The 27706-nt window shown below is 42.3% G+C and overlaps 4 protein-coding genes across 9 annotated transcripts; 1 reads left to right on the plus strand and 3 right to left on the minus strand.

The window, feature by feature from the left end:
• Nucleotides 1-70: 70 nt before the first annotated feature.
• LanB2 (laminin subunit gamma-1) lies at nucleotides 71-10651 on the minus strand. The gene is made up of 23 exons (XM_043430691.1): nucleotides 10245-10651; nucleotides 9594-10102; nucleotides 8420-8681; nucleotides 7169-7470; nucleotides 6873-7078; nucleotides 6691-6794; nucleotides 5641-6055; nucleotides 5295-5551; nucleotides 5035-5207; nucleotides 4593-4950; nucleotides 4324-4512; nucleotides 4008-4193; nucleotides 3740-3942; nucleotides 3443-3658; nucleotides 3090-3360; nucleotides 2835-3013; nucleotides 2630-2760; nucleotides 2443-2553; nucleotides 2056-2254; nucleotides 1742-1979; nucleotides 1466-1641; nucleotides 1053-1353; nucleotides 71-966 (listed from the first exon to the last, which is right to left on the minus strand). Exons 2-23 carry the CDS (start codon nucleotides 9738-9740, stop codon nucleotides 731-733), a joined length of 4860 nt encoding a protein of 1619 aa, XP_043286626.1. The 5' UTR covers nucleotides 9741-10102; nucleotides 10245-10651; the 3' UTR covers nucleotides 71-730.
• An 834-nt stretch (nucleotides 10652-11485) lies between these two features.
• LOC122417310 (rhythmically expressed gene 2 protein-like) lies at nucleotides 11486-12734 on the minus strand. Its single transcript, XM_043430737.1, has 2 exons — nucleotides 12415-12734; nucleotides 11486-12111 (listed from the first exon to the last, which is right to left on the minus strand). The coding sequence occupies exons 1-2, from the start codon at nucleotides 12700-12702 to the stop codon at nucleotides 11626-11628; spliced, it is 774 nt and encodes a 257-aa protein (XP_043286672.1). The 5' UTR covers nucleotides 12703-12734; the 3' UTR covers nucleotides 11486-11625.
• A 205-nt stretch (nucleotides 12735-12939) lies between these two features.
• On the minus strand, nucleotides 12940-25039 carry LOC122417303 (SIN3-HDAC complex-associated factor). Of its 4 annotated transcripts, XM_043430724.1 has the most exons (6): nucleotides 19368-19772; nucleotides 18685-19276; nucleotides 18137-18412; nucleotides 17884-18061; nucleotides 17594-17765; nucleotides 12940-17422 (listed from the first exon to the last, which is right to left on the minus strand). In XM_043430724.1, exons 3-6 carry the CDS (start codon nucleotides 18362-18364, stop codon nucleotides 16765-16767), a joined length of 1236 nt encoding a protein of 411 aa, XP_043286659.1. In that variant the 5' UTR covers nucleotides 18365-18412; nucleotides 18685-19276; nucleotides 19368-19772; the 3' UTR covers nucleotides 12940-16764. The 4 variants fall into 4 exon arrangements, with proteins under 4 accessions (XP_043286659.1, XP_043286658.1, XP_043286657.1 ...); XM_043430723.1 differs by lacking the exons at nucleotides 18685-19276; nucleotides 19368-19772 and adding an exon at nucleotides 24910-25039; XM_043430722.1 differs by lacking the exons at nucleotides 18685-19276; nucleotides 19368-19772 and adding an exon at nucleotides 23826-24220.
• On the plus strand, nucleotides 24244-27667 carry Rab21 (RAS oncogene family member Rab21). 3 transcript variants are annotated; one of them, XR_006262264.1, is made up of 7 exons: nucleotides 24244-24892; nucleotides 24994-25203; nucleotides 25546-25648; nucleotides 25725-25892; nucleotides 25970-26088; nucleotides 26502-26828; nucleotides 27148-27667. XR_006262264.1 is itself a non-coding variant. In XM_043430735.1 (6 exons), the coding sequence occupies exons 2-6, from the start codon at nucleotides 25004-25006 to the stop codon at nucleotides 26743-26745; spliced, it is 834 nt and encodes a 277-aa protein (XP_043286670.1). In that variant the 5' UTR covers nucleotides 24244-24892; nucleotides 24994-25003; the 3' UTR covers nucleotides 26746-27667. The 3 variants fall into 3 exon arrangements, 2 of the variants coding, with proteins under 2 accessions (XP_043286670.1, XP_043286671.1); XM_043430735.1 differs by having other exon boundaries at nucleotides 26502-27667; XM_043430736.1 differs by lacking the exon at nucleotides 24244-24892 and having other exon boundaries at nucleotides 25134-25648; nucleotides 26502-27667.
• The last annotated feature ends 39 nt before the right edge of the window (nucleotides 27668-27706 follow it).

The raw sequence follows: 27706 nt of genomic DNA on the forward strand, positions 1-27706 counted from the left end.
TTACGGAATTCACGAAGAGTCTCGTCCTGAATTTTGTCCTCATTCAGATAAACCTCGATTAATTTGACAATTTTCGAAATCAGATCTTTTTATTTCGTTGAAACATCATTTTCCATTAGTTTTTCTTTCAATTCTCGCTGATTCTTAACGCTAAATTTTGTACTACACTAAATCGTATAAAAGTGTCTCATTATATTATTTTATATAATAAAAAAGTGATAAGAATTTTATTTTTTTTTGTTTTTCGAACGTCAACAGCGTGGGAAGTGTGTAGATCGATTGTTGTACCTGCTTTAAAAGAGTTACGAGGAGAAAATCGGAGGCGTATGTGAATTTAGAACAAAATTATTCGATCGTGCTGGGCTGTTGCAGCTCGTTTCTTCTATTTCTTTCATTTTTTGCCCATCGGATCATTATCTTTGGTATGGGGTTCGTTATCGCGACAAAAAATTACGCGTCGTTAGAAAATATACGAAACGCCATCGGACTACCGTATTTCTTGATTTTTAGTCAAGGAAAATTTTTAATTGACGCGTAATATCTTCTCCTTCGAGCTCGAGTTTAAGTAGAATGAGAAAGGGCTTGCGCTTAATTTCACCGCAGAATGGGAATAACCGTGAGAGCTTTTCGTCCGTACTCGTACCGATATAAGTACATTTTTGTATGTTATAAAATAATGTATAAAAGTATTTATGACGTTTTATGGCACGTAGGAAAGAAAAACGATATTTTAGGGCTCCAGACGTAATCGTTTGTAACATATAGAGGGCAGTGCTTTTCTTATGTCATCGATGTTCTCGACCTCGAGCCTCAATCTGCTAACCTCTTCCTCATAATTTTTAACCCATTGGGTTTGAAGATTTTTCGCCTCTGTCAATTCACGTATTCTTTGCTCCAAATTAGCCTCTTTGATTTCCTTCTCTGCTGCCTTCAAACGCTCCTCGAGACGATCCAGATCAGCGTCGTCTGAAACACAAATTTATAATCGCAATAAAGTCAGAATTGGAACGAGACTCATCGAATCCATATGTTGGAACAATGTATTCAAATACCAATTTCCGGAAGAGCGTCAAGCTCGTTGATAATCTCGTCGACCTCAGCTAGAGCTTTGTCAACTTGTTGACTGGCCAAGTTGAGACTGGTTCGAGCTTGACCGACTTGATGATTGACTTCGTTTGTGGCATTGACGTCCTTGTCCACACGAGCCTCGTGTTTTTTTGCAATTGAATTCGTTATTTCGACTCTCAGATGCAATTTATCTGCCTCGTTGCCCAAACGCACGGCATCCAATTTCGTTTTATTCGCTTCTTGACGTATCAAATTCGCATTTGCGCTCGCCTCATCAGCATTTTTCTATAAATTGAGAAGATAATCATTCGCGTATAACGGTAATTTCCAATTTATATTCATTTTCCGTGCACCTATCACTATTATCAGTGAAGTGAAGAAAAAAGGTGATAGAGACCTGGGCTTGAATAGCTATATCTTTAGCAGAGATGGCGTTCGATTCAGCATCCCTGAGGACGTATTGAGTCTCGTTGGCTTTTTCTATTGCTTCGTTTACCATGCCCTTTATTTCATCGAGCACAGTCAGAGCCTCTTGAGCCTTGATTCGTTCTTTTTGTACTTCAGCATCAAATTCTATAAAATTTTCAAACCAACGAAATATGTCGAAAAGATTAGAAGCGTTTATAAATCGTTTCAGTGTGTCGAAGTTAAATTCAATTATTGATGCGCTTACCACCCAATTTTTTCAAAGTTTCCTGGGCCTCGACGAGTGTTTGATTTCCTCTCTTTAGCGCATCCTTCGCTTTTTCATTAGCACCATCCACTTCGGACAACAAATCAGCGGTTGATGCTTGCTGATCTTGAGCACGTTCCAAAAGTTCCTCGCTCTTGCGTGCTTTGTTTGCCAATTCGTCGAGCCACTTTTCGTTCTGCTCAAGCAGTAGTTGAGCTTGTTCTTTTATTTTCAAGCCCTAAAAAATAAGTTTCTTGTGTACATATAACATTTTCCTCATTGAAAACAAATGTTTCCGGCAATTAGTAAATTACATCATCATTCACGCTGTCAACTTGGTTCCGGAGTTCATCAATGTCGACGGTGGGTACTCGCAGATCGAGAATCAGTAACTGAAGTGCCTCTTTGTCTACAGCGGAGGATTTAGCAATAGCAGCATTCGTCAGATTTTTCACTTCGCTGAAACGATCCCCGAGAAGCTCCAACTTGTTCTCCAGACTCCTGATCTCGTCACTGAATACAACGGACAAAATAGTTTACCACTATTCGAAAATCGCTACGGATGAGTAATATCATTTATTTTTGTCCAGCTTTTCACTGACGTGGTAGTATTTTGAGATAAAATAAACGACGGAACATGTTTTTTTGCACTTTCCATTGAATGGGCTTTTCTTAATTTTGCTATTGATGGGGAAACGAACCTAATGTTGGAATATTGCGCAATCGCTTTCTTCGCCAAATTGTATGCTTCGAGGGAAGTGTTGCGCGCCTGTTCAGCGAGCAGATGGATTTTTTTAGCTTCGTTTGTGTTGCTGAAAAATGAAAAATACGCTAATGTTATAAACTGGTAATATCGAAGCCGTAAAAAAGCATAAAAAATATGCTTACAGGTCGGCAAGAACCCGAGCTTCTTGCGCAATGATTGTCATTTGTTGATTCTGTTGACCAACTTGATCGGCTCGCTTTTTCGCAGCAGCAAGTGCTCGTGCACCCTCAGTCGCGAGGTAATTTTCCGCTTCCTGAAAATAATAACGAATTGGATACGGATATTGGACGGATTGATTGAATAAAAATCATTTTGATGAACAGTTACGGTCAATTGCTCGTAGATTTGATCGAGGACGCGTTCCGCTTCGTCGATGCTCGCCAGACCTTCGTTGGTGGTTCGTCGTGCTTCCTCAGCCGTCGCATCGACGCCCTGAGACATTTTTTCAATCTGGTTCAGTTGATCGCGCAGTTCGTCCAATTGTTCCACCAGCGTTTTGCTGTCGCCTTGAAAACAAAGCGAATGTACAAACATTGATGGCTGGAAGAGAGAATGGAATAATTTTATGGGAATAAAACTCACTGCCGGATCCCTGTTTGGCAACCTGAAGAAGAGATTTAACGTGGTTTTCGACATTTTTCAGTTCTGTCTCGAAATCCGAGTCCTTCATTACGGTTGGACTGTTGTTTATTTTTCTTAGAGTGCTCTCGAGCTCATCGAGACGTCTGCGATGTTGATTAACAGCATCTTGAACGAGATTGTAACACGCTGGACAGTCGACACAGCCGTATTGTCTGTTGTGCTTGTTTTCTTTGCAGCGATCGCAACGGCGTCCTTCAACGTTCGTCAAACACTGAAAGCAACCGAATATTCATGAGAACTTTATTGGTGCATTTCCCGATCTATGAATATTTTAATCGTATGGGAATACCCACAGGACACTGTCCACTGGCATCGCACTGCAAATCTTGTGATCCAATGGTGTCACAGTCGCAGTGTTTGCAGCCATCGCGTCCGAATCCGTACTGATAAGGCATACACGTGTCGCAGCGCTTTCCCGTTATTCCAGGCCGACACTCGCATTGTCCGGTGGTCGCGTCGCAAGTTCTATTGTACGATCCTTCGGGGTCGCAATTACACGCTGAGCAGCCCTGTTAAAGTTTTGCATCACGAAATTATGTCGAACTTGACGAATCGAAGGAAGTAGGAGAGCAGATTGGTTAGAAAATTACATCGCCGCTCAGTATTTGGTAATATCCGTCCTCGCATTTGTCACAATTTCTGCCGATAACGTGAGGCTTGCAGGCACAATGTCCCGTGAGTTGATTGCAGGGAGCGACCGATCCGTCGTCGAGTTCAATCGTGCCGGGTGGGTAGCATTGGCACAATTTACAGCTGTCTTCTTTCCGCTCCGAGAGTGCATCGCCCCAATATCCTAAACAATTTTTTTGCTTCAATAATCGTACTCGAAAAACCGGATAAACATTGAATGTAAATTACCTGACAAACAATCCTCGCAATGAAAGCCGGCGGTGTTGTTGACACACTTGAGACACTCGCCAGTTTCGTGATTACAATTACGGACAGCGTTGAGATCGATGTTATTGTTGCATTCGCACAGTCTGCAGGCTTGACCCTTGTCCGGATTGCCGAAATAACCGTCTGAGCAAGTTTCGCATCTGGCGCCTGTCAAACCAAATTTTCTCGTTTTCAATTCAGCAAGGAGTTTTCAGTTCCTATTCCCCTTCGACTCTCCCGGATGCTCGTGTCCCCGTAGATGATTTTCGTTGATGTTACAAAAATATAAGAGACAGACCTGTACGTCCGGCTGGACACTCGGAGCATATAGGATCGGGATTGTTGCCGAGGAGGATGCAGGGACCGTTGTCCGGACAGGGACAGGGCTTGCAGTCGTAGGGTGTACCCTTCAACGGGTATCCGTAGTATCCTCGAGAGCAGAGGTCGCAGTTGCTTCCCGCTGTGTTGTCGTGACAAATACATTGTCCTGCAGCGATAAAAATGAAAATTAGTAGGAACAGTCGCAGGCTATGATCGAACAAGGAGACAACGGTGCGACACAATTACCAGTCTCAGCCTCGCAGATGTCAGCGTGTCCGTTACAGTTGCAAGGGACACAGAGAGCGAATGGGCCGCCGTTCGGTGGGTCATGGTGGAATCCAGGAGCGCAAGATTCGCAAAATTGTCCAACGTAGCCGTGAGGACACTGACAATGCTCGATCCAATCAGCGGGCTCACCAGCGGCACCGCGTTGAGCCGTTTCAAGACTAACGTCGTCCAAAAATCCTCTACCTTGATGAGTGTACGTTCCGCGTATTTTTATAGCCGTTAAATTAGAGAGAATCGACATGAAAGCGCGTGCGGTGACGCGCGGCTCCCAACCGTAGTCGGCGTGCTCGTGAAGCCGGAATTTGTACACTTGAGGCTGCAACGAAAGCGAGTTACCAAAGCGTCACAAGAGTATCCGAGTGAGTCGTCATTTTCGACACGGTCATCATTGATATTTTACCGAAGTGTTTGGCAATTGATTGGTTTGTCCGAATATCGGCTGTGTCAACTGTTCGCCGTTGCCTCCCTCCAGTATGACGTCGCGTGCGGTCGGTGCCGGATCATTCTCCGCAATTCTCAGTGTAAACGTGAGATCCTGATTGTACGACGCTCTCTGATCACCGAGGAATCTCTCTGTAAATAACGACTCCTCATTATCGATCATGCCGAGCTTAAAACGCGGTTCGAGCCATTTTGTGAAAATTTATAAGAAAGACAAACCTGGAGCAATGAAATAAACGTTGTCGCGATCAGGTGCGCTTACGGAGACAGTTTGCGTTACAGCGTCGTACTGTAGAGGTATCGGATTCCCGGCCACATTCGCGGTCCATTTTTCATTTCCACGAGCAAACATACTCTCGATGGTCAATTTGGAGTAACCGTTGGCAAGATTGCACACCGACGAGTGCCCGTAACAGAAACACGGTGTGCAACCGAATTCGTTGTCGAGATCGAGATTGAAAAATCCTGGTCGACATCTGGTTCAGAGACAACAAATTTAATAATGAGCTGATTAGTCGAATAAAATTGATTTTGTTCTGTCAATAAAATGAGATCGGAGACTGACTCTCGACATCTCTTTCCCTCGACGTTTTCTTTGCAGACGCATGCTCCGGTGGCAGGATCGCAATTCGGTTCGTTGTCGAGGGACCCTTTTACGCTACACTCGCAAGAGGTACAACCGAGGGAATCAAAATTGTAGAAATTGGCTGCGCATCGATCACACTTTTCCCCGGTTATTCCGGGCTTGCATTGACATTTGCCTTCGCTGTTGCACTGCAGGCTGCGGGATCCGATCTCGTTGCAGTTACAGGTGACGCAATAACTGTCTTCCGGACGTTGGTAATAGTTCTCACGGCATCTTTCGCAATTTGGACCGGCTCGATTGGCGCGGCAGTCCGTACAGTGGCCACCGTGGCCAGTTCGCTCGTACAATTCCTTGTCGAAGTAGCACCGATCCGAATATCCGTTACAATTGCAAGCTGAAAATCGAAGAAATATTTTTTTATCATTAAACTTTGTTGCTTTTTTTTCTACCAATGGCTCCTCGGGAAAGACAGCAACATTGAGGGGTCTTTTGCGACTTACGAGGCCAGCGTATCGAGCGTGGAAAAAATCCGTTAAACCGAAACGAAATACCGGTGGAAATGAAATTTATGAAAAGTAAGAATAGCACAAAAAAACGCATGATTGCGAGCGAAACTCGGAGCCACCGGGCGACCAAGCAGCTGTCTCGAGTCCTGTCTTCCTTTGGAATACTAGTTATTCCAAGAGGGAGATTCCCTCCCCCCACTCCTACCAATGATTCCCGCGATCATAAAAGGAAGATCGAGTTTTTGATGATTCGAAGCGAGTTTGATAAATTGTAAAAATTTCAAGCTTTTTTTCTTCACAAAAAGTAAGTTGAATAACGTGAAAATATATTCAAAAAATTTCAACACGTTCCTAAAGTGTAACGAAGGCAGAAAAAGAGCGAGGGACGGTTGAAGAGAGGGAGCGAAGGACGAAAAAGGTAAAAACAATCATGTCCCACTCCTGACTCGTCGCGACTAAGGCCAAATAAGGCGTCGAGAAAGAGGAGACACGCGGGGACGAGAAAAATGGTTATCCCACTCACGTTTGCACTCGTGGGCGTCCGTCGTAGTTGCACGACCCCAAGGAGCGTCATTGTAAAACGGCAAACACTCGTTGCAGTCCGGACCCGCGGTGTTGTGCTCGCAACTGTCAAAATAATACTATTTTTCATTTTTCGCTCCAACATTTGATATCCGAGTGTGAGCCAGTTTCGAATCGACTTACCGACAAACTCTTCGAGACGTGCCATCCGGACGGGGGCTGTTTATGCACTCGCCAGCGTGTCCGTTGCAGGCGCAACGGGCGCCAACGGCCACGTCCGCGATCGCGTAATAATACGATTTCAAAACTTGACCGTCTCCGAAAAGCTCGTCACCGAACGTGTTCGGTCGGTCCAGACTCAGCATCAGATCGGTGGCTTGGACCCATGACTAAAAATATCATAGAATAAATACAATCGAACGAAGCGACTTTACATTAATATCGAACAAAAGTGGTGTCGATCGAATGAGAGGAATAACCTGAAGGGCGGGATTGGTGTCGAACTGATAAGCCGACGGACGACCCTCGAGCGTCGAGAAGGCAACGGTCCCACGACGCAGAGGCGAAATGTCCGAGTACTCGGAGGTGCAGAGAACTCTCGTGTCGTCCCCGCGGACGGTGTCTTTTCGGTCCGGTAATCCGTACGTATCGCGACAAGTTGCTGAATAAAACTGATATGGTTCCCACGTCGAATTCTCCGTCCTCCTCCTGTAGATGCCCCACGATTCGGGCCTCGGAGATTCGAACAAAACTCTCACGTAAGTTATGTCGTAAGTTTTTCCTGCAATCAGTTAAATTACATTGTTCAATTATTTTCCGAATTGATCGTCGTTGCGCAAGAGTTGCAAAAAATATTGTTCCATCCGAGAAAAGGCTGTCAGAAGATTTTCATTCGGTTTTTTTTTTCGACTCGAAATTCCCTTTTCAACGATTTTATACAAAGGCGTGTCTATGGCGTTTGAAATAGACAAAGGGATGTAACGAAGACGATTCCTCGTGCACAGTGTGAGCGCCGCTTAACCGTCTCGAGCTCACACATGGCTCACAGACATTTATCTCAAGCTGTTTCTTCCTCTCGTGGTTATATTTAAAAACTCGTGCCTCGTCAAGGTTCATTCAGATTTAAAAATCAAAATTGATCAATCGCTATGATTGAGCGAGCTCATTAGTCCAGCTATCGAATATCCATTTATTAGTGTACGTTTACAGATTTTTTTTCCAGGCATCTATCCGTACCAGGAAAAAAGCAATGCCACGAGGAACATTATTTCCGAATTCTCGGCAAGGGGAAAACTTGCGCTAATATAGGAAGCGCTCGAATAATCGTCTCTATGCTCGAGGTCCAATGGACTGTGAGAGAATAATCAGTGAGTGCGGATGGACGATATGTGTTTCTCCGTACATCCGAGGAAGAGAGAAAGAGAGAGGGAAGGCCAAGAGTTCACACGTTGAGCGCACGTATGCCGAGGCTCGGATGAATCAATGTCCCTCACGAAATCTCTTATCACGTCGAAATTCAAAAAAACTCATAAAATATGAAATAGTTGAAGGAATTAGGAAAAAAATGCTGTGAACCAAGCGACCAATTATGCCCCGTCCGAGCGGTGACGTATTTGGAATAAATTTTAATATTTTCTCCTCCAATTAGACATTCCATTAAAGACCCGATGAACTTTTACAAATACAAGGGAGAAAAACGAAATTCGTTAAATGGCTAATTCGTGTCTTACCGAGATGGAGGGTCAAAACAACTTTATTAGGATACTCGATGCCCTCGTGCATCGTCTCCGATTGCCACCACGTGGCATTGTCGTTGTTGTCCCGATCGGTGAGGAAGGATGCGGGATGATCTCCGAAGTGACACACTTCACAAGGCTTCCGTTGGACACCGGTCTGTCTGCAAAATTCAGTGGGCCTACCGTCCTGGCCACAGGTGTTGGTCGCTTCCATTAAAACTCCGAACGCCGCGTTCTCGAAAGGCGGAATGCATCGCTAGAAAACAAAAAACCTTTTTCAAATATCGTGTTAAAAAATTGAGCAAAGAATTTCAACGAAAGCCCTTGTCATCGATCACTGATTCGGGGGGGGGGGAGAGAAATAAAAGAATCTCCTTGATGCATCATTTAAAAAAAAGTATCGAAAGATAATATTCACATGACACAGTAGCGTTTACTGTTGCTCGCACAGGCCAATAATGTTACCGAGAAATCGTAAATGGGAGCGTATAAAATCCCGGACAAACGTAATAAAATCGTATCGCTGAAAATACAGAACGATAGCGATGAAAAGAGTTACGATTCTCTCGACTCGCATTCGGTTCTCGGTGCTTTCCCCCCCAAACATCCTGCTTTTACTCGAGCATACCGAATTCGTAAGAATATCGCTATTGTACAACGGACGTTAAATTCGATATAGAATTTTGTTCATTATTTGAGAACAAAATCACGTCTCTTCGTCGAGTCTCGTCATTTTTCCTGGCCGATTCTCAAATTTTCAGAGATTTAGGACTGAACCTATCTCTGTCTCAGGGCTTTATCGTGCCAGGCTCGATTCTTCTTTTTTTTCTTTTTATCAACGAAAGTTCAACCGAGTCCGAACTCGCCGGGCGATAACCCAGTGTCCGTTCTCTCGCCGTATCCACTCCCCGTAACGAATGTAAGTCGAAAATTCGATGAATGAAAGAAAAAACTTTCGAATAGACCTAAAATAGAAACTCCGGAATTAGGTATCGCCACGTGTCACACTTTTTTCACTATTTTTAAACGTTGGTGCCGTTATCGTCAATGGAAATTGCAATGATATATCTGATGGGGAACGTGAAATCTGAATTTTGAAGAAAAATACATAAGTTAAGAGTCGGTTAAATTGTCTCGATTTTGGAGTCTCAATGTATGAAGGGCTCACCTGCGGGACACCGAAATCGTCGTAACATTTGACCTCAACACGATTTTTGTTTATTTTGTCAAAGTGTCCGTCGGTGAGATCCGGTTCGCTGTAACTTCCGGTCGTGAGTAACGTTACCAAAAGAATTCCGGCGATTTTCCCGCCCATTTTATCGGTGCGGGATTCTCAGATGGAACGATCAAGTTGGAAAAAAAGCTCAGCGAAACGGAAGCCAAAATGTTTTTCACGCGGTCATCCGTCTGCCAGGGAGTCTCGAACCTCACTGGAGCCTGTGAGCTCTGTGTTATGCCACACTGGACCCCCGGCTTGCCCTCCCACGATTCTCAGCAGCCGGCCCTCTCGTTCTCTCCCTCTTTCTCTCTATCTCTTTCACCGTAGTCGTTCTATTCTCGAGATCCCTCAAGTTTCTTCCGCGCCTCGTAGCAATCTTTGCCTCTTTACATCGCGACGCAAAATCTAGTCGATGTTTTATGAAAAAATGTTTATGTTCTTCAGCCTCGTTCGATATTCTGCAAAATTAAATTGTAATTCACATTAATATGAGAATAAAAAAGTGTTGGAGAATCGTTGTTCCTGAAACCCAACTCAATGATCCATTCTACGAATCTAAATTCGACCCCACAGCGCAAGTGACATTTGAAAAAAGTTTACCTATTGTGTGGATTCCCCTTAATACGTATATCTCTCTCAGTCTCACGAAGAAGAAACCTCAGCGGAGATTCCGGTACGGCGTCCCTTCACTCGAGGAGACACACAAGCCGAGTGTCTTGAGCGCTGAGAACGTAAAATCTACGTTTCCCGAGCTCGAGCACACATTCGTCGAACCACAATTGATTTTTTACAGTGAAAGTCTAAAAAGTTGTGAAAAACAACTGCGCTACAACGCGAGTGACGATATTCTGAAAAATTCTGCACTATGACGCTCGATTGTAAAAAAAATATGAGAAGATAAAAACAAAAACAGAAAAATATATCGGAGCCGTCTTCACCGCGGAGTGGCATTCGAGTTACTCTCGTGCGCTCGTACAGCCTCAACCTCAACAGCGAGCCGTAACTGTGGCTAGTCCGTAGAATCTCGAGACACTCTCGCACGTTTTCTCATGTACAATCTTTTTTTCTATCTATAGATATATCTTCTACATATAAATGTTCTTTTCTCTGCCCTCTCTCTTCCTCCTTTTCCCTCTCTCTCGCTCCCCACTCTCTCCCTCTTCCTCATACTCACTTTCGGCTCTTCGAAATATTTTTCTCTCTTTCTCTTCCCGTTGCATGTACAATCCTCCAATAAGAGCTACCTGCGAGTGCAGTCGCACTTTCTCTCTCTCATCTTTCGTTCGATCCGCCCTCGCAAACAAGATGCATGCAGTCTCGGCTCTCCGTGCCCGACAATTTCTGCTCGCCCGCATGTACTCTCTGTTTCTCTTATCTCTCCTTCGCTCGCTCTCCCCAGCTCCCTTGTTCCCTCGTGTGTCTGCAATAAAAATTACGTTCAGCGGGTCACGAGAGTTCTCTCATGGGAATCTCGTGTATTCAGAACTCACATTGTTTATTCTAAAAGGGCTTTATTTTCGTCATTTTTCGTCGTTTACTTTTTTGAGGTTAGCCGTGTCTTTCGAGCATTTACTCTTCGCCTTCTCCCGTATTTCATGCGATTAGAAAGAAATTTCTGGCAGTTGGCAGATCGAAAACAACAGTGTTTTCATAGCGAGCATGTACAAAAGAGATGTGCATTCGCATAACGATATCGCTTTAGCAAACGATATAAAGCGCGTGTCTCACCCGGAAATGTTGCTCGATATCGAGACTCGGTGCTGGCTGCCTACGCGTGATCCACACTATACACCAACCACGAGACTTATCTCTACAATGTTTGTATATACGTATGCAAGAAATTACTTTGATTATTATGTCCGTTTATTTGTATGTTTCAACTATAATGCATTCCATTGTACTTGCGTATGAATAAAACTTTACGTCATAGTTGTAAATCGTAACTAGTATTCGATCGAAAGTCGCGAAAATGATTTATAAATTATAACAAACTTTCAAAGTGTCTTTGTAATTGTCTCAAGTTATTGAATTGATGATCCGGCGGGACTTGATTTTCGTCGATAAAAATGACCCGATCGTTGACATCGTGGTTCTCGCGATGTTTCACCAGAGCAGCATTCCATCGTGCATTAGTCGCTCCGATGTAATCGTTCTCGAGTGTATCGCCGACGTGCATCGCTTCTTCCGGTTTTAAGCTGATTCCTCGTGTTTTTCCTGCCAAACGAAGCGCCTCTTCGAATATCGATGGATCGGGTTTCTCAACGCCGTGAGTATAGGAGGACAGGACGAACGAGAAGTAGCGCCTTATTTTTGTGCTCACGAGGACAGAATCGAGCCTTTCGTCGAAATTCGATATCACGCCGAGCACGATACCTTGCGACTCGAGGTAATTAAGAATTTCGAGGACTCCGGGGTACGTGTGCCAACATCTCCTCGTCGCGTAGCACTCTATCAGATTACTGGCAACCTGCGCAATTCAAGTATCTTTCTAAAAGTGTTTTCCTATGTGCATTTCCAAGGAGTATCTTTTCCTGCTTCCAAACGTTCGAATCCTTTAGATTCTTATTCTCAAAAATGAATAAAAGCAAACGACAGCTGACTGGGATAGATTTCGAACGCAGTTGCACGTGAACAATGTCACGTGGTACGTGCTTGTACACAAACATGGACGTGAGGTTAGGAATAGTCGCGAGCACGACGTAAATTCTCGTCGGCTCAAAATCTATAGCTCTCTATAAATATTTATGATACATACTGATATACCTCGTACCTTGTCAAGTGATTCATCGGAGAGACGTTTGTCCTGATCTTTAAAAACATTATGTACAATTTGTCTCCACCAATTTTCCCAGCCGAGGCCAGTGTGTCGGCCATAAACCGGATGTTCTCGTTCCAATCGTTTGAAATTCTGTTCAAAACTTCGCGCCAATTCGTCTTTGTCCGTTACGACGATTCCATGTTGGGATGCGATCTCGGAATAATGTTCTACCAACTTTGTCATTAAAAGCGTACCTGTGACGTCGAAAGTCACGAGACGCGGCCGAATGCGATGCAACATGCCGCTTGAATTATTCGATACTGAAAGCACTTGCTCGCGAACCGGATTTTTTTTATTTTTCCTTCGAACGCACATATGTTGCGCGCATGCAGCGCCTGCACCGCGCGGTGGCGAATATCTCAACCAGCGAAGGGTGCGCGACCGTTAGTTGCCGTTGCCTCATAATAATAGACGATTAACCGATTAACCGTCAATTATTTAGCGTTAATACTTCAAATATAATGACAACACATTTGATGATTTCTTGACGCAATACTTTAATCAATTCTTAACAAATGGAATAATACATAATACTTCGTACAGTATGTACAATTACTGTCCGTACAAGTCCATCGGAAATGTCGGTGAATTCGCAATTTACATTAAGCCTGATTCGAATTGTGTGTATCTTATCAATAATATGTCCGTTTATATTATACATAGATTCATGTATGATATATGATAATTCATATATACACATATATATGCATCAGATCGTGTAAATTGTATTTTCGAAAACGTACGGTATAGTATAACCAAGCATAAAATTAAAATCTATACTCTTCATTATTTCTATATTGGCTTAAGATAATTTGTAAATGTAAAAAAAAAAAAAAAACAAAAGTTCAATGAGTCGAAAAAGACGAGTCTTGGATTCTCCTAAAATTCGCATGATCTCTCTCTCGTCCTTATCGTGTATATATCAATTTAAATTGCAACGGTAGCGGACGATGACTTATTGAGAGATAATTTCATTCTCGAAAATGGACTGCATCCAAATGCGTAATTATGCTGAACACAATTACGCGCGAGATCGATCGTGATTGCAGTAGACAACAAAGTCTCAATTACCACACTCATTACCAACAATTTCATTCGATTGATTTTTTTTTCCTCACACATTCACACTCATGCGTAGCCACACATACAATATTTATTGAGACTTGATCCCACGCTTGACGCTTTCTGTATTTTTTAAAATCGTTTTTCTTTCTCTTTTTCTTTCGTTATTGGCAAGATTGAGAGTAAAAGAAATATCAATATATTGCATACAACAATTATATACAATATTATTGTTACATATAATTCTCTATAATCTGTGTTGTGCGACTGAGATTTTTGTTTTTTTTTTTCGATCCTTTTTTAAAGACGTTTGAACGAACGCCGAGACTATAATATCACAAATATCGACGCTCGATTCGTCCTACTTTATAATGATGTATAAAATGCAGATAAATTCAACACGAATGCGACGAGATTGTCGTTAACGCAATTATCATTTGTTTTTTTGAACGGTATACTTTTGTGCAAAAAAGATTATTGAAATATTAGAAATGTACAAAATTTTGTTTTACAGTGATGGTAGTAATTGTAGCAGCAAAATGCTGATATTTCGGTCGGTTTTACCTATTTTTAATGATATATATATTCAAAAATGCGGATGAATATATATATAAATATATTCTAAAACGTCACTTTCGCCTTGCATTCATACTGCCAACATTTTTAGTATTGTAAATAAAAGTTTATCTGCTTAACAGTTCAATCAGTCTCACAATCGTATTTTAAAAAGATTTATATAGAACATCATGTAAATTGATTTATATTTCTTTTTTCATCTTCACCTCCCCCGTGACAATTTTACTAATTTCTTCTGCCTTTCGTCCTCTCTCTCTCTCTCTCTCTCTCTCACTTTCTAATTTGCATCATTCTTTGGACGTTCGGATGTGGCGTCCGCCCGCGAAAACGTACAATCAAAATCATAGATTACATAAAACGGTTAAATTAATCGGAATATAAATTATTTTCGGAATTATTGCCAGTGTTGATCAGAGGCGGGAAGCAAATATTCTTCGGTCTCCCTCTCGCTTCCTCCACCGCTATCCTAAACTGGCAGTGTCTCGTTGCGCTCGTGACAACAAAAAAATAATCTTGTATAAAAATATATATATAATATATATATATATGCATGTATATATAAATTCCTTTAGAAAAGAATGCATCTTAGGTATTGCAAGGGGATGATAATTGCATGGGTTAACTAAAACAGGGGCTGATGTATCGGGTTCGACGAGAGATCAGTCGGATCAGCAATCAATGCCTTATTTGAAAGAAAAAAAAAAAAAAAAAAATCTATTTCGTTGGAGAAATTGAAGAATAAATTGTTTGAAAAGAAAGATAGGCGTGAGCCAGTGATTGCACGTCGCGCGAAAGATCAATGGTATCGGAAGTGTTTGAATATTTCGATAAAATTTTGTAATCCGTTTGGGAAAAAAATTGATTGGTCTTGCCGCTGTCAAGCGAAGAGGATTCGACGTTTCGTATTATGCTTCGAACAGGTACTCTCTTTCAATTCTTTGTGCTTTTCGCTCGTTCGTGGGTTTTTTGTTATCTGTTTTTAGGAACGTGTCCATTTTCGTTCTCATTGAACGATAAAAATGCGCCAGATTCAAATGGATGTTTTAATAATTTAGTTGAAATCAATAAAAACCGAAACTCCGGAACAGTGATGGTGTAGAAAAAAAATCGAAGAAATAATGAGCATCTTTTCCATTTTTTTTCGCACAACAATGCCCGAATGTTGATATAAATATTTTTTTGGTCCTTTGAGTACGCTCGAATGAGATCATTCGAGCGATCTCATTAATGATTTCATTTTTCTTAATGAACTCTCGACTATTGAAAATATCGGACGAATTTCCGGGATTCGCCCATGGATGCTATTCATCGACTCTTCAGTTTGATATTTCATCAATATTATAATTAACATTAGCGTATAATTACTCTTATTACGATATAATCAGTATTGCTATCATTTATTGGATTTGTACGATTGGGTCAAAGTTGTATTGAGCAGGTGTGAATGTTGGTATGAAAATTTTTGACGTCATGGAGTAGATTGTTATATTTTTGTTTTTATATCATTATTTAAGAAATAATGAAACGAAAATGTCGGCTTAAACTTTAGCAGCTCAAATCAGTGAATCAACGTTTTTCGTTGTATTTTATCACTCACAACGTTTCAACTCGGACCCAAACGTTGATCGATTGATTGGCATCTTAGAAAAAACACAGACACGTAAAAAATAAATGAAACTATCGAGTCCTAATTAACGAAGGATGATTTACAATTACAATGATTTTGATGCTTCGCAGCCCAGAGACCGATAAGCTGTGGATGGGTATTCGATAAATGTTTTTAAAAGAACGTTAACGTCAGGATTGAAAAAAGAATTCTAAATATAATAATAATAATAATAATGTTAAAAGACGAAAAGGAACGACAAGGACGCGAAGTTAATCTCACATATCAGGTAAACGACGTACTAGAGCCGCTAGCGTACCGCGTGAGACTTGTAATATCATTATGCGTAACTTTAAAGAATATCATCACAGCAAACAGATGTACTCGCTAATTATCAAATCGTCATGATTTTATCTTATAACTTTATCAAATTTTCACTAATATTCATCATCTTGGTCCGAATTTTATTCCTCAAGGGATGCAGAGGAGGACAAAATATGACGATTAAAACAATGGCAGTGTGTTAGCACTCGGTGTTTGACACGAATATAAAAAGATGAAATAGTGCAACGAAGACAACAAATTATCCGGCCCGATTACTTCAATTTCAATATTTATCAATTCTCAAACAACATTTTTATCAATTCGACTAATTATTCATCACGATATCTAAATTTTGAACATCGAACGATTCTTTGACAGGGCAATTCGACGAAATAAATAGGTGACCGCTAATTTTCTGCGACAAAATTTTAAAAATATATTAAAATAAACGACGTAGTATCTCCTCTTCCTTGCCTTTTCTTCTGCTTTTTTGTTTTGTTTTATCGAGCCCTTCCATAGCCCGTGGTGTCGTCTGGGTCTTTTGGTTGTGCGGTTCAACCGGAGGTTAACCTCCAGCAATTTGGTGTACCGCGTAACACGAGAAAAAACCTACCTAGATGAGGACGGTTGCGAATTTCTTGTTTTTAATGTGAAAAAGACCGAGAGACGGGAGAGAAATAAATTAAAATACTAAAACAAAGTGGGGATGAAAAACCGCGTGGATGAGAGTGAAGTCAATTGGTGATGGATTGCCTGGAGGAGGCATGGATAGCAAAATCGACGAGCGGATTATTGGGTATCGGATTGACGATTGGCCTCGAATTGCAATCGGTTAAAGTTAAGTTTGCGTTTTGCGCAATAGCCAGACTCATAGGTTTGCATATTAACTTATCGACTTGATTAACGGGCACTAATTTAATGGGTAAGTCGTTTTTCAATCTTACAGTCTCCGTGAGCACGATTGCCTTGGATTGTACGACGTTTTTGACAACCGGAATCGACTTTATTAGGCTCTTCTCCTCCTTTACTTTCGTACCGCGATCCTCGATACTTGCGGTTACGAGAATCTTCGTTATTTTCGTCTCGGCGATTCCCGGATTTGAGGACTCGTCGTAGCCCGAATCGGAGGAGGAGTCACTGAAAGTTTTACCGGTTGGTTTTGTCACCTCCGAACCCGTGGAAGATGAGCTCGATTCGACGCTGTGCGCAGGACTCGACGATGCCGAACTATGCGCCGGGCTCGTCGAAGCCGATTCGAGCAGAGTATTTTCACGCGCTTCTCGTTGTAATCGTTGTCTCGTTCTACACCCCAAACACGGTTTTATAAGGGATGGATCAATTATGACCTCGCCGTAAGGACCTTTGAATATTGTACCGCAACAGACCACTTCTCTGTAACATTTTTTTTGCAACATCCTTATTGTCTTTATCCAAAATGATTAATCAAATAATTATATTTCGATCAATTGTGTTCAGTCGTGCCGATACGCGACGAAAGCCAAACCCTTTTCGCGTAGTTTAACAACGAAACAACCAAGTGAAAAAAAAAAGAAAAAAAAATACCGTTTAAAATACGTCAGGTCGATCCAACCATGAAGAGCTACGTCGTCATCCTCGCCGAGTGTTGATTTGACGTTGTTCAGCCTTTTACTGTCGCTGACCGGTGCGTCGTCGCTCCCTGCAGGACTACCCGATCTGCTCGAACCTTTGCTGTCCGCGTTCGCCAAATATTCCTCTGCGAATAAAAAACGAAAGATTGATTATTTTCCCTCACCAGCGCCGATCACCTTTTTCGACTACCGGAATAGTGTTCGATCTGTACCCCCTCGCCCCCCTGCAGCTTTTTTACTCACCGGCAAGATCATCACTCATATTTGGGCTCTGCTCGCGATATCGATCTGGCTTCAAGTACACGTGCTTCTTCTTCAATATTTTCTCGATTTTTTCGAGATTATCCTTCGGTTTTTTCTTGTTTTTGGATTTGAATTTAGTCAGGGACTTGATACCAGGACCCGCACGAGCATCGACGACCTGCAAATATTATGAAAAAATGCAATTTTGCGAAAAGCTTTTTTTTTTTCTTTTTTTAAAGAAACAAACACTCACGTGTCGCCAATTCCGATTGCTGCCAGATGGCAATTTTTTCCACCTCTTGACGAGAAGAACGCAAGCATTGCAGATTTCTCCGTGGCGACGTTCCTCCAATTGAAAGCATTCGATAAAGTCGTCCTCGTATTTTTTGCTGTCGGTGAATCGTGAGCTGCTCGATTTGGCTTTGCAGATGCAGCAGCCAGTCGGCGAGCGGTAAACCTTTGGTTTATGGAAACTAAACATATTGGTTTGCCTCTGATATCACGACTGAGGTAAATAGTTGAGGATGATCTGCAACATTCCAAAATTAAAGACAATCGTCATTGGTGTGGTCGCATAACGACGATACTTTCTCTCAAGAATTTGAGTTTCCAGCGACATTTTATTTTCGCGTTAATGCCAATAGCCGACCAATTTTGCGAGCACGTTTATTTAGTAAACACAAAGAACGGGCTTGACGATGCGGCTGAGAAATGTACGATCGTCGATCGAAATTTCAAGTCCCGAATGAAAAAATGATACAAAGATAAAGAAGCAAGAATGTGGCGAATGTTTCGTTCTACCGTTAAATTTCGGAGGTGCCGCGAATCGGGGACAAAAGATGGTGGGGAGAAGGCGCGAGGGTTGAGGGGCATGTGCGCATGCATCCGATCACGTAGGCCGGAGAGGAGAACCCGTCGTTCGTCGTTGTTGTCAACATCGTCGTTGCTGCCACCACCGCCGCAACGAGTCCCGCTTCAAACCGGCCGAGCGAAGAGCGAACCGAGCGAACGATCCTTCACCGAGTCACGAATCATATTCTCGCTCCTCCCTCCACTCGGCACTCGCTCGCGTTGTCCCGCTTCGAGTCCCCCCACCGCCGTTCTCCATCGGTCCGACGGTCTCGTCCCCTCCGCCCTCGCACACACCGCGAACCGCGAACACGTTTCAGTACCGCAGATCGCCGCAAACGCATCACGGTCGCGCGCAACAGCTGCACAACCCCAAATACAATACGGCGCGGCGCTCGACGTAGACGTAGCTCAACGCCTCATGTTCTTTTGACAACTTGACACAACCTGCCAACTCGGCTATCTTACGATCTTCTTCCTCCAAATTCCAGCTCCGTGTGCTTCCTTCCTCAACTTTTTTTCTCATTTACAGGATCATTGTTATCTAAACGAAGCATTACAAACTTATTACCCAGATTATCGCGGAGTCATTGACGAATATCATATACGAGACTAAGATTTATAATTAAACTTACAATTGCTCTAATAGCTGCGTATACCGCCGCCCAGCAGAGCAGTGCCCTCTTTTCGTATTTTCAACAGCGTCAAACGCGGCGAGGAGTCTTTCGTTTTTATTTTTCGTGTCGGATGTTGTCGTACGCGCAGCGTTTAACACGAACGTGACAGAAAAACAAGATTCTATAAATAGAAGAGGCAGAAAAATGGCGCTCGAGATTGGACGGTGCAACGTGCGAGTAATAACAACGTTATAATTCGTTTGGGCAACGACGCGTTCTCCGGCCTCGGGTCTCATTACGGGACTTTTTTAAAACGCACGTTACTCTTATTATTATTATTGATTATTATCATCATTGTTGTTATACAACTTGGGAGCGATTTTATTTTCGTATACTCGTGATTAAACTTTCGTTTTTTTATCTACCATGCCCTGTCCAACTCCCTGTCACTCCGTCGCTATCGCCCCCCCCCCCCCGAGGGTTTGCCGCTCTGCAACTTTATTACCGCCATGTTTATTTGCATCGAATCGGTAGTAGACGGAATTGAAGCAAGAATGTTGCTACGCACGAAAAGGAGAAAAGACTCGGCCAGAAAATGCGTCGACCCCACCTTTCTCTCGCCGACCCCCCACCTCCTCGTTTCTTTCGTCTCCGGCGGCGGGCGGAGGGGCATGTTTACTACACTGATGCGAGCAATATCGTTCGATTATTATTCATTTTCGCGGACACGAGCCGTTTCATGTTGAACTTGAAAAATGCTTACCGCTTCGATCTTCCTATTCGATTCAAATTTATTTTCCCATCGTACCTTCGATATTATTTCTAGCATTGGAAAAAAATAAAAAATAATCGTAGGACTCTTCGCGCTGACGTATTCGTAAGAAAGGAATTTCTGCGGTCCTGTGCGCACGGAAGCGCCCGTGCTATCTGTTTTCGTGTTTTCACCGAGTTCATTTATTTGTGAAAGAGATAACGCTCTATCGAAAAAATATAACCACAGTGGGATTGATACGAAAGAAAGAAAAAACGATAAAGCGATCGGCAAACATTTTTTTCTATGTCACAGGTGAATTTATAAGATACGTCAAAGGCAAACTCGAAATGGCTGACGTTTTGTGCGGGTCGCACGGCAGTTGGGGACGCGTCAACTCTGCCCATAGACGGTTATTCCGTCGAGATAAGGAAGGCACGCGTATGCCTCGTTCCAATTATCCTCTTTGGATTTCATTCGCATCAACACGATTCCTCCTCACGATGCTGAACTATTTTATTCGCGTCTTTTCTCTCGGTTACGACGCCAGCGCCATCTACACAGAAATGTTTATTTCCAAAAAATAATAATAATAGAATCGATGTCGATATCGAGCCGTTTCATTCGAGTCGTCCATGCATGTTTATTCCGATGAAAAAACCTTGAACAAAAAATAATTCGATCGCTTCTGTCCAAAATTAATGCAAAATAAAAATTCTCGATGCGCGCGTTGAATAAAGTACGAATTAAAACAGCAGTTGGTGGCAAAATGTCAAGTAATAAAAAAATTGCCACTTTTTTCCGAGGGTCATGAAATATGGCTAGAATCGCAAACTTTTTCAGCCCGCTTTCCGACTTTCCTCAAAAGTTAATTTCAATCCAACAGTATCAGAAATTTGAAATCCTGTAACAATAAAGCGGGTGGAGCGCAGCCGATTTGTATAAATCTTCTTTGTCCCCGGTCGAACGTTATCGCAGCCTCGCCCGAGGTGGCACACGGCTCGTAAACACAGTTGACGAAATTGGGGACCGAGGCGACACCCCGTAGCAACTGGCGAGAAACAAAACATCCCCTCCCTCCGCCGCCGCTCCCTCACCCAACGGTTGGGGTATCTCTTTCTCGCTCGGTTTTGAGAACGAGTAGAGAAAGAGAGAGAGAGAGAGAGAGGCGGGTACGCAAATAGAATTGCGCAACCGTATTCGGGGTCAGTGCGAGAGTACCGGTGTGTTTGCACCGAACAGAGAGAATCTCGATCTTTCTGAGCTTCTCCTTCCAACAGATTTGTCAAGCCAGCTGGTCATCTCGTGAGGGAAAATCTTGACACTTAGCAGTGATCCGATGACAAAGATTATGAGACGAAAATTCGCGTCGACTAACAATAAAAGTGAATCGGCAGTTGACGTTTTTGGATTAACCTCAAGAGAACTTGAGTACTGAGAGTAAATGGTGAATTAAAAAACTAGTCTGAAGTAAAACTGTGACGTCGCGTCCCTGACACGATTACCTGCGAAGCCAAACTTTCGTTTATCTCTTTCTCACTCGCTCTTCGACTCCCTGTGCGGAGTACCACACGGTGTTTTGCAAAGTGGGAGGGGCTTCGAGATAAGGACTCGTGGAGATTGAATTTTGGCGGATAGACGAGGATCGGATTGAGGCGGGTCAGTGTCTTCGCGATACGGTCTATACATCGCCCACATAAACAATGGAAATGCGGAGAGCGGCAAGAGTGAAATTCAATTTCAGCGCCGCCATTTTGGCCTAATGGAGGGACCCCCGGGCCGGGCATGAAAACGTGGACGCGGAATTCTTTCTACGACCCTGGCACCGTTACCCAGTAGATTCCACTTTCCTTTTCACTTTTACCGTTTTGCCGTAACGAGCGAAAGACGGGGCTAAAGCGCTGCTCGGAATGAAGCAACGAAATAATGCTCGGAGCGACATGTTTTTTTTGGGAGAATTCGGCATCATTATCGTGCAGCGGCGATATTACCCTTTTCGTGTGACGCGCGCGCGATATGCGAGGTTATGTCGAGCACGATCTGCGCTTCGACTTATCTCTCTCGGCTTCATTTAAAATTCGCCTCGAAAAAAGATTCCAGAGTTTCAGGATTTATTTCGAAGACTGGGAGTTGCTGTTTTTTCGCATTCGTACGAGCGAATTCACAGTGATATACATATTATACTCGTGCTCGTAAAAACGAAGCGCGACGAATATGCTGCGGATATTCGAATACGAGCTCTCCCCCCCCCCCCCCCGGTCCGAGACACTGAAATGCAAACCCGATCCGAGAATAACTTTTTTTAAGTTACGAATAGCCATATACATATATTTATCCCATCGTTATCGCCTCCTCTTTCATTCTCCATCTATCCTACGATGCTTCGTGATAATATTCACGATACGTGTTGACGCCGCTTGCGCATTTTTGTCAAATGACCCTGGTCGCGGACAACGCTCGTCACTTGTTTCAATTCTTCCCTCCGATCTCAGTTTTTCTACGACGACGAAAATCTTCACGACAACGTGAAAGAAAAACACGAAAAACAGATGAATTTTTTGCAATCGACGACTCCAATGGCGATATTGAAATCGGAATGGTTACCGATTTTCCATGTTTTTTCTACTCAACTCAAAGATGGCGCAGCAGATTTCACGGGATTTGCTGCTTTATTCGCGAACGATGGCGCTACGAAAAAATGTCCGTGTTCGGTTTCATACGGAGCAAAATAAAAGATGAAAACAACTAGAAACGCGTAAATAAACGGAGAGACGGGGAAAAGAAAGATGAGAGGGAGATGAAAGTGGAGTAGTGGAACGACGACGAGAAAACGAAAAAAGCCTACGGCGGAGGAGAGAAAAAAAGAAAAATGATAATGTTGAGAGTCGTGTGAAGATGGTGGCTCGGTCGGTACGTCCTACATACATGTAAATTCATAAAAAAAAACGCGTATAAGAATGGTAACCGGCATAAATGGAGGTGTTTGTGAGAGAAAACCGCGCTGGTGCATACACATTTGAGCACGAGGAGGGTGAGATACACGAACGACGTGGGCAGCGCGAGGGCGAGTATGGCGCGTGGCACAACACGGTCGCCGCCATTGCGCTTCCTTCCTTCTCCCTTCTACAAACTCGATCGTTCCCACTCTCTCTCCGTTTTACCCCCCACTTTTAGACTGTGAAAATCCTGTTCGGAAGAACCGTAAGGGGCAAAAAACTTGAAAAAAATGATGAATTTCCAGTAAACACGTATATCGATAATTTCCATTTATTTTTGGGATAAAAGTCATACTATAATACGGAAAGGCAGATTTTAAGAAGATATGTTTTCGTGCGGCGGCGTTGAGTACGCACACCGCGAAACAGCCGCACGCATCGCGCCATGACAGCTATCAACACAAACACGCGAGAACAGCCGTTTGATTGTGAGCATCAATGAAATTATCAAACAGAAACATTTTGTAGATTTTTTATCAACAGGTAGATCATAAGTTTTCACTTCTTTTTACACGATTTGATGTCACATCTGAGTTTTCCCGGTATTCTTCAATCGGACGAGGACAGAACGCGTTGCGTCTGTCAATTACTAGAACGAGGGCCGATTGCCACATGAAAGATATTAACGATACAAAAATATTATTACTCTAATTCAAGAAGAAAAATGAAAAAAAAAAAAAAACTTCAAATCAAAGTTCATATTTATAATGTCACTTTGACACAACTCACCGACAGTTTTAGTCCCCACAGATTGACGACTTGAAAACACGTTTGACTATCACCACCACGAGGCAGGTTTTTCTCAATATTCTTTTTATTCTGCCTTCCACCTTAGCAAGTCACGAAAAGACAAAATTTTATAATACTAAAACACGTTAACGCGCCGTCTCGTACGCTGGCTCGTTCGTCGCACGAAGAATCGCGGAGAAACGCGAATAGACGCTCGCGCGAACTAACATACTTCTTTCGTTATCTCACGATTTTTCGTAACTCCACCAAGTTTTAAACTCCAATTTTTTTCTCTTTAATCGGGAATTATGAGAGGATTGCGAGAATATTCAAATGAATAAAAATTATTATAAACTTTAAAACTTTTCATTCGTTGATAATGATTCTAAATGCACGAGCCGCGAGCTTTACCTTTTCAATACAGGTGACGGACAGATTTGAGAATCCCTTTACGCAGCTCTCTTCGCGCAGGGCTCTCGTTTGCGGCGGCGCTCGAGTACATCATTAGTCAATTGAGCGCTACAATTGATCACGGCCCGCCAATAATCCAATTTCATCCATATTTCAGACATTCCCTACACGACTACTCAATTCGAAAAGAACCCCTATCAATTATCGTTGAACGAGCTGTTTTTCTTTTACGTTCTTTTCATGAAATCGCGTGATATCGCATAACGAACGATCGCGCAAAAAAATAGCGCACCGAATTCAAGCGACTTCCGGTCAAAAGCGTCTTTCCCCACTGTAACTAACCTGTTTGTCGGTGGGATTTCGTCTGAAAGCTGTTACCGATAATGAATAATTTTTTTCATTTCCACATTGGATGTCGCATGGAGGATAGACGTTCAACGACCACTGACTTCGACGTATTGTCGGAATTCCGATGATTTTCACATAATATTGTAAAAAACAAGCATGAAATTGACAGTCGCATGAAAGAAGAATGACGTTCGAAAGTATTGTTTTCACGCTTGCGAAATGACAGTGGAGGGGGAATGACGTAGCGCGACTCGGTCGTGCGTTTGTCACAAAACTCGCAGATCGTAAATAAACAATGAAATCGTAAGGTAAATAAGTTACTCACCAGAAAATCAAGAAACGATGGATGACACGGTAAAGCTGATTATCAGTGACAAACTTGAAATATTTGTGTGATGAAAATGAATAGAGGCTGACTGATGATTTGCGCATGGAAAATCGTGACCGGCGTCGTTCTGAATTTTGACAGACTAGTCAACGACAGCCACAATCGCGAAGGGGGAGTAATGCGTTGCAGCAGGGGAGGGAGAGAGTTCAACGCCGATTGGCGCGAGCGGATTGCTCGACTGCTCGAGTCAAACGATAAGCTCGTGTGTTGCACGAGCCATCGGAAAGACAGGTGTGAGCAGTTAAACAGCTGATTTCTTCTGCCTACTGCCTTTTGACGTTTTACCCTTTTTTTATCCATCTTAACGCAACTTTTGTTAAACGAATTCATTGCTCGGGAATTTTTCGTGTAAATAATATTATTTTTCAAAATGCAAACATTTGTTGCTGGCAAATAATAATACCACTGTAACCGAACCGTGTAAAATATTTTCTGATAATTGTATTCATTTATATTTGTTGATGATCGAATAACGATCATTCCTAGCGTATTTTCGCAGTTAATTTGTGATTTGAGACAACAGTACGGCTTATAAAATATGGCTAGTCCTCCTGGTGGTAACAATGCTTACAGTTTCAAAATCGTCCTCCTCGGTGAGGGCTCGGTCGGAAAAACTTCCGTTGCCCTTCGTTACTCGGAGGATGTCTTCAATGACAAGTCCATTTCCACGACACAGGTAAATAAACTGACTCAAACTTTTCAGAATCTTGCCACTCCTTGAAGCTCAAGCACCTACAACACTTTCGTTTCAGGCGGCGTTTTTCAAGAAAAAATTGAACATCAATGGCAAAAGGGTTAATCTTGCCATCTGTGACACCGCCGGCCAAGAAAAGTTCCATGCCCTCGGGCCTATTTATTATCGACAGTCCAACGGAGCTATACTGGTCTACGACATAACGCAGGAACGAACTTTTCAACAGGTAATTTTTTACCTACTTCGTTGTAACTTTTTGTCTCGTGATTTTGGTTAACGACATACGTTTGTGCTCTCAACCAGGTCAAGAGCTGGGTGAAAGAACTGAAAAAAATTCTTGGTGGAGAAATTCTTCTTGCCATAGCTGGTAATAAAATTGATCTTGAAAAAGATAGGAATGTCACTGTTCAAGAAGCCGAAGAGTAAGTGTCTGCAGTAATAGTAATAACTTTTCTACATATTTATACAACACAATATATCTACAACACGAAATATATCACGATCAGAATAATATTGCTGCAAAAAAACCAACAGAGATCAAATGCCCGTGACAAAGTGTGACAGAGTGACGCAACATAATTCTTCTACTGATCCGAATTATTCTCAAAGGTTTCAAAGCTCTTCATTCCGTTAGAAATTCCTTTGAGTTAGAAGTTATATCATGAATTTCAATGACTCGAGTAAACACTATGGAATAGAAAAGAGATTTTTATAGTCTACAGTGCTGCGTCATTCTAAATTCTCAGTGTTCTCAATTAGTCGTCAGCTCTATGATTTCTGTTCAAGTTTGATTTTGAAACCATGATAAGTAATGTAAATAATGTTTCCTTGAAAGATACGCAAAACAAGTAGGAGCTGTGCACTTCCACACGTCGGCCAAGCAGAATCGAAACATCGAAGAGATGTTTCTGGATTTGACTCAAAGGATGATGGCCTATGCCGATGAGATGGAGCAGAAAGAATCGCTGACGCGAACTAACAGCATGCGACGTAATGTCGTTATAGTTGAGGACGAGATGGACGAGAGTCGAACGAACAAGAGTTCCTGCTGCGGGGGAGGCCCTTCTCAAGCCTCGTAACTCGGGGCCCTCGTCGCTTTTATTCCTCAAACCCTCGTGTGAAAAGCTTTAAATATTATATAATATGTATCTATACACATCAGGTGGGTTTCAGATGATAGGCATCAGATTTTCCATTACTCGAGCTATAAAAAGGAAAAAGTAAAACTAAACTCATATATATCAATGCAGAAAAATGATGTCTCATATACTATCGTTATGATTAGTTAATATATTATCAATCGGGTATGAATGATAATTAATATCTTCAACGTATAATATTTGTTACATCATTACTACTGCGGCTGTCATGCAATTTTGTTACATATTTTATAATAGTTCATATATATATAATCAGATATATGATGATGATAAAATATGAGAGATGTATATATTAGTCCTTTTTCTATGTACTCTGTGAAGATGTAACGCATCTGCTCGTAAAATCACCGTCAACTCGCTCTTTATCCACCGAAGTTCGAAACCAAAAAGGAATTGAATGAAAGAGGATTTTCGAAAACATGTCAAATCAGACGAAGTGTTCGCACGTGCGTATAAACGTGAAAGATTTAAATGAACTGGGGAGTACGTGTTCTATGCATACTGCCAAATGATGGGGATGTGTGCGTTCGTTCGGTCGAATAAATTTCCGTGGAAAATGAAATTTTCCACGGAAAAACGATAAAAGAGTCGACCTATCGCTCGTTATTATTACTGTACCATACCACTAAATTTTAAGTACAACACTGCGACTCGATCGTGTATATTATCGAAGCCATATGAATACGTATATGTAACTAAGGGGGACATTGGTCTCGGTGTAAAAACCCCGAATGACGTAACGAAGGGTACCAGAATATTTGTAGATCGAAGCGTTTTAGACAAAACTTTGATTCGAAAGTACGATTGATGTACGGTGCAATAAATCTGTAACAAAAGTCGATGCTATGAAAGTTTTTCGACAAAAAGAGAGAATGAGAGA

Source organism: Venturia canescens, chromosome 10 (genome assembly GCF_019457755.1).
Source record: "Venturia canescens isolate UGA chromosome 10, ASM1945775v1, whole genome shotgun sequence".
NCBI lineage: Eukaryota > Metazoa > Arthropoda > Insecta > Hymenoptera > Ichneumonidae > Venturia > Venturia canescens.

What these genes read in the sequence shown, in the direction of transcription:
- Rab21 (XM_043430735.1), top strand. Translation starts at nt 25,004, where the DNA reads ATGATTTGCGCATGGAAAATCGTGACCGGCGTCGTTCTGAATTTTGAC. An exon ending in ACGAGCCATCGGAAAGACAG is followed by an intron (nt 25,204 to 25,545) that starts GTGTGAGCAGTT and finishes CAATGCTTACAG; the next exon opens with TTTCAAAATCGTCCTCCTCG. An exon ending in AGTCCATTTCCACGACACAG is followed by an intron (nt 25,649 to 25,724) that starts GTAAATAAACTG and finishes CTTTCGTTTCAG; the next exon opens with GCGGCGTTTTTCAAGAAAAA.
- LOC122417303 (XM_043430723.1), bottom strand. Translation starts at nt 18,364, where the DNA reads ATGTTTAGTTTCCATAAACCAAAGGTTTACCGCTCGCCGACTGGCTGC. An exon ending in GCAATCGGAATTGGCGACAC is followed by an intron (nt 18,062 to 18,136) that starts GTGAGTGTTTGT and finishes TAATATTTGCAG; the next exon opens with GTCGTCGATGCTCGTGCGGG. An exon ending in TATGAGTGATGATCTTGCCG is followed by an intron (nt 17,766 to 17,883) that starts GTGAGTAAAAAA and finishes TTTTATTCGCAG; the next exon opens with AGGAATATTTGGCGAACGCG.
- LOC122417310 (XM_043430737.1), bottom strand. Translation starts at nt 12,702, where the DNA reads ATGTTGCATCGCATTCGGCCGCGTCTCGTGACTTTCGACGTCACAGGT. An exon ending in CCGATGAATCACTTGACAAG is followed by an intron (nt 12,112 to 12,414) that starts GTACGAGGTATA and finishes TGAATTGCGCAG; the next exon opens with GTTGCCAGTAATCTGATAGA.
- LanB2 (XM_043430691.1), bottom strand. Translation starts at nt 9,740, where the DNA reads ATGGGCGGGAAAATCGCCGGAATTCTTTTGGTAACGTTACTCACGACC. An exon ending in CATCTGCGAGGCTGAGACTG is followed by an intron (nt 4,513 to 4,592) that starts GTAATTGTGTCG and finishes TTATCGCTGCAG; the next exon opens with GACAATGTATTTGTCACGAC. An exon ending in AAATCTACGAGCAATTGACC is followed by an intron (nt 2,761 to 2,834) that starts GTAACTGTTCAT and finishes TATTATTTTCAG; the next exon opens with GAAGCGGAAAATTACCTCGC.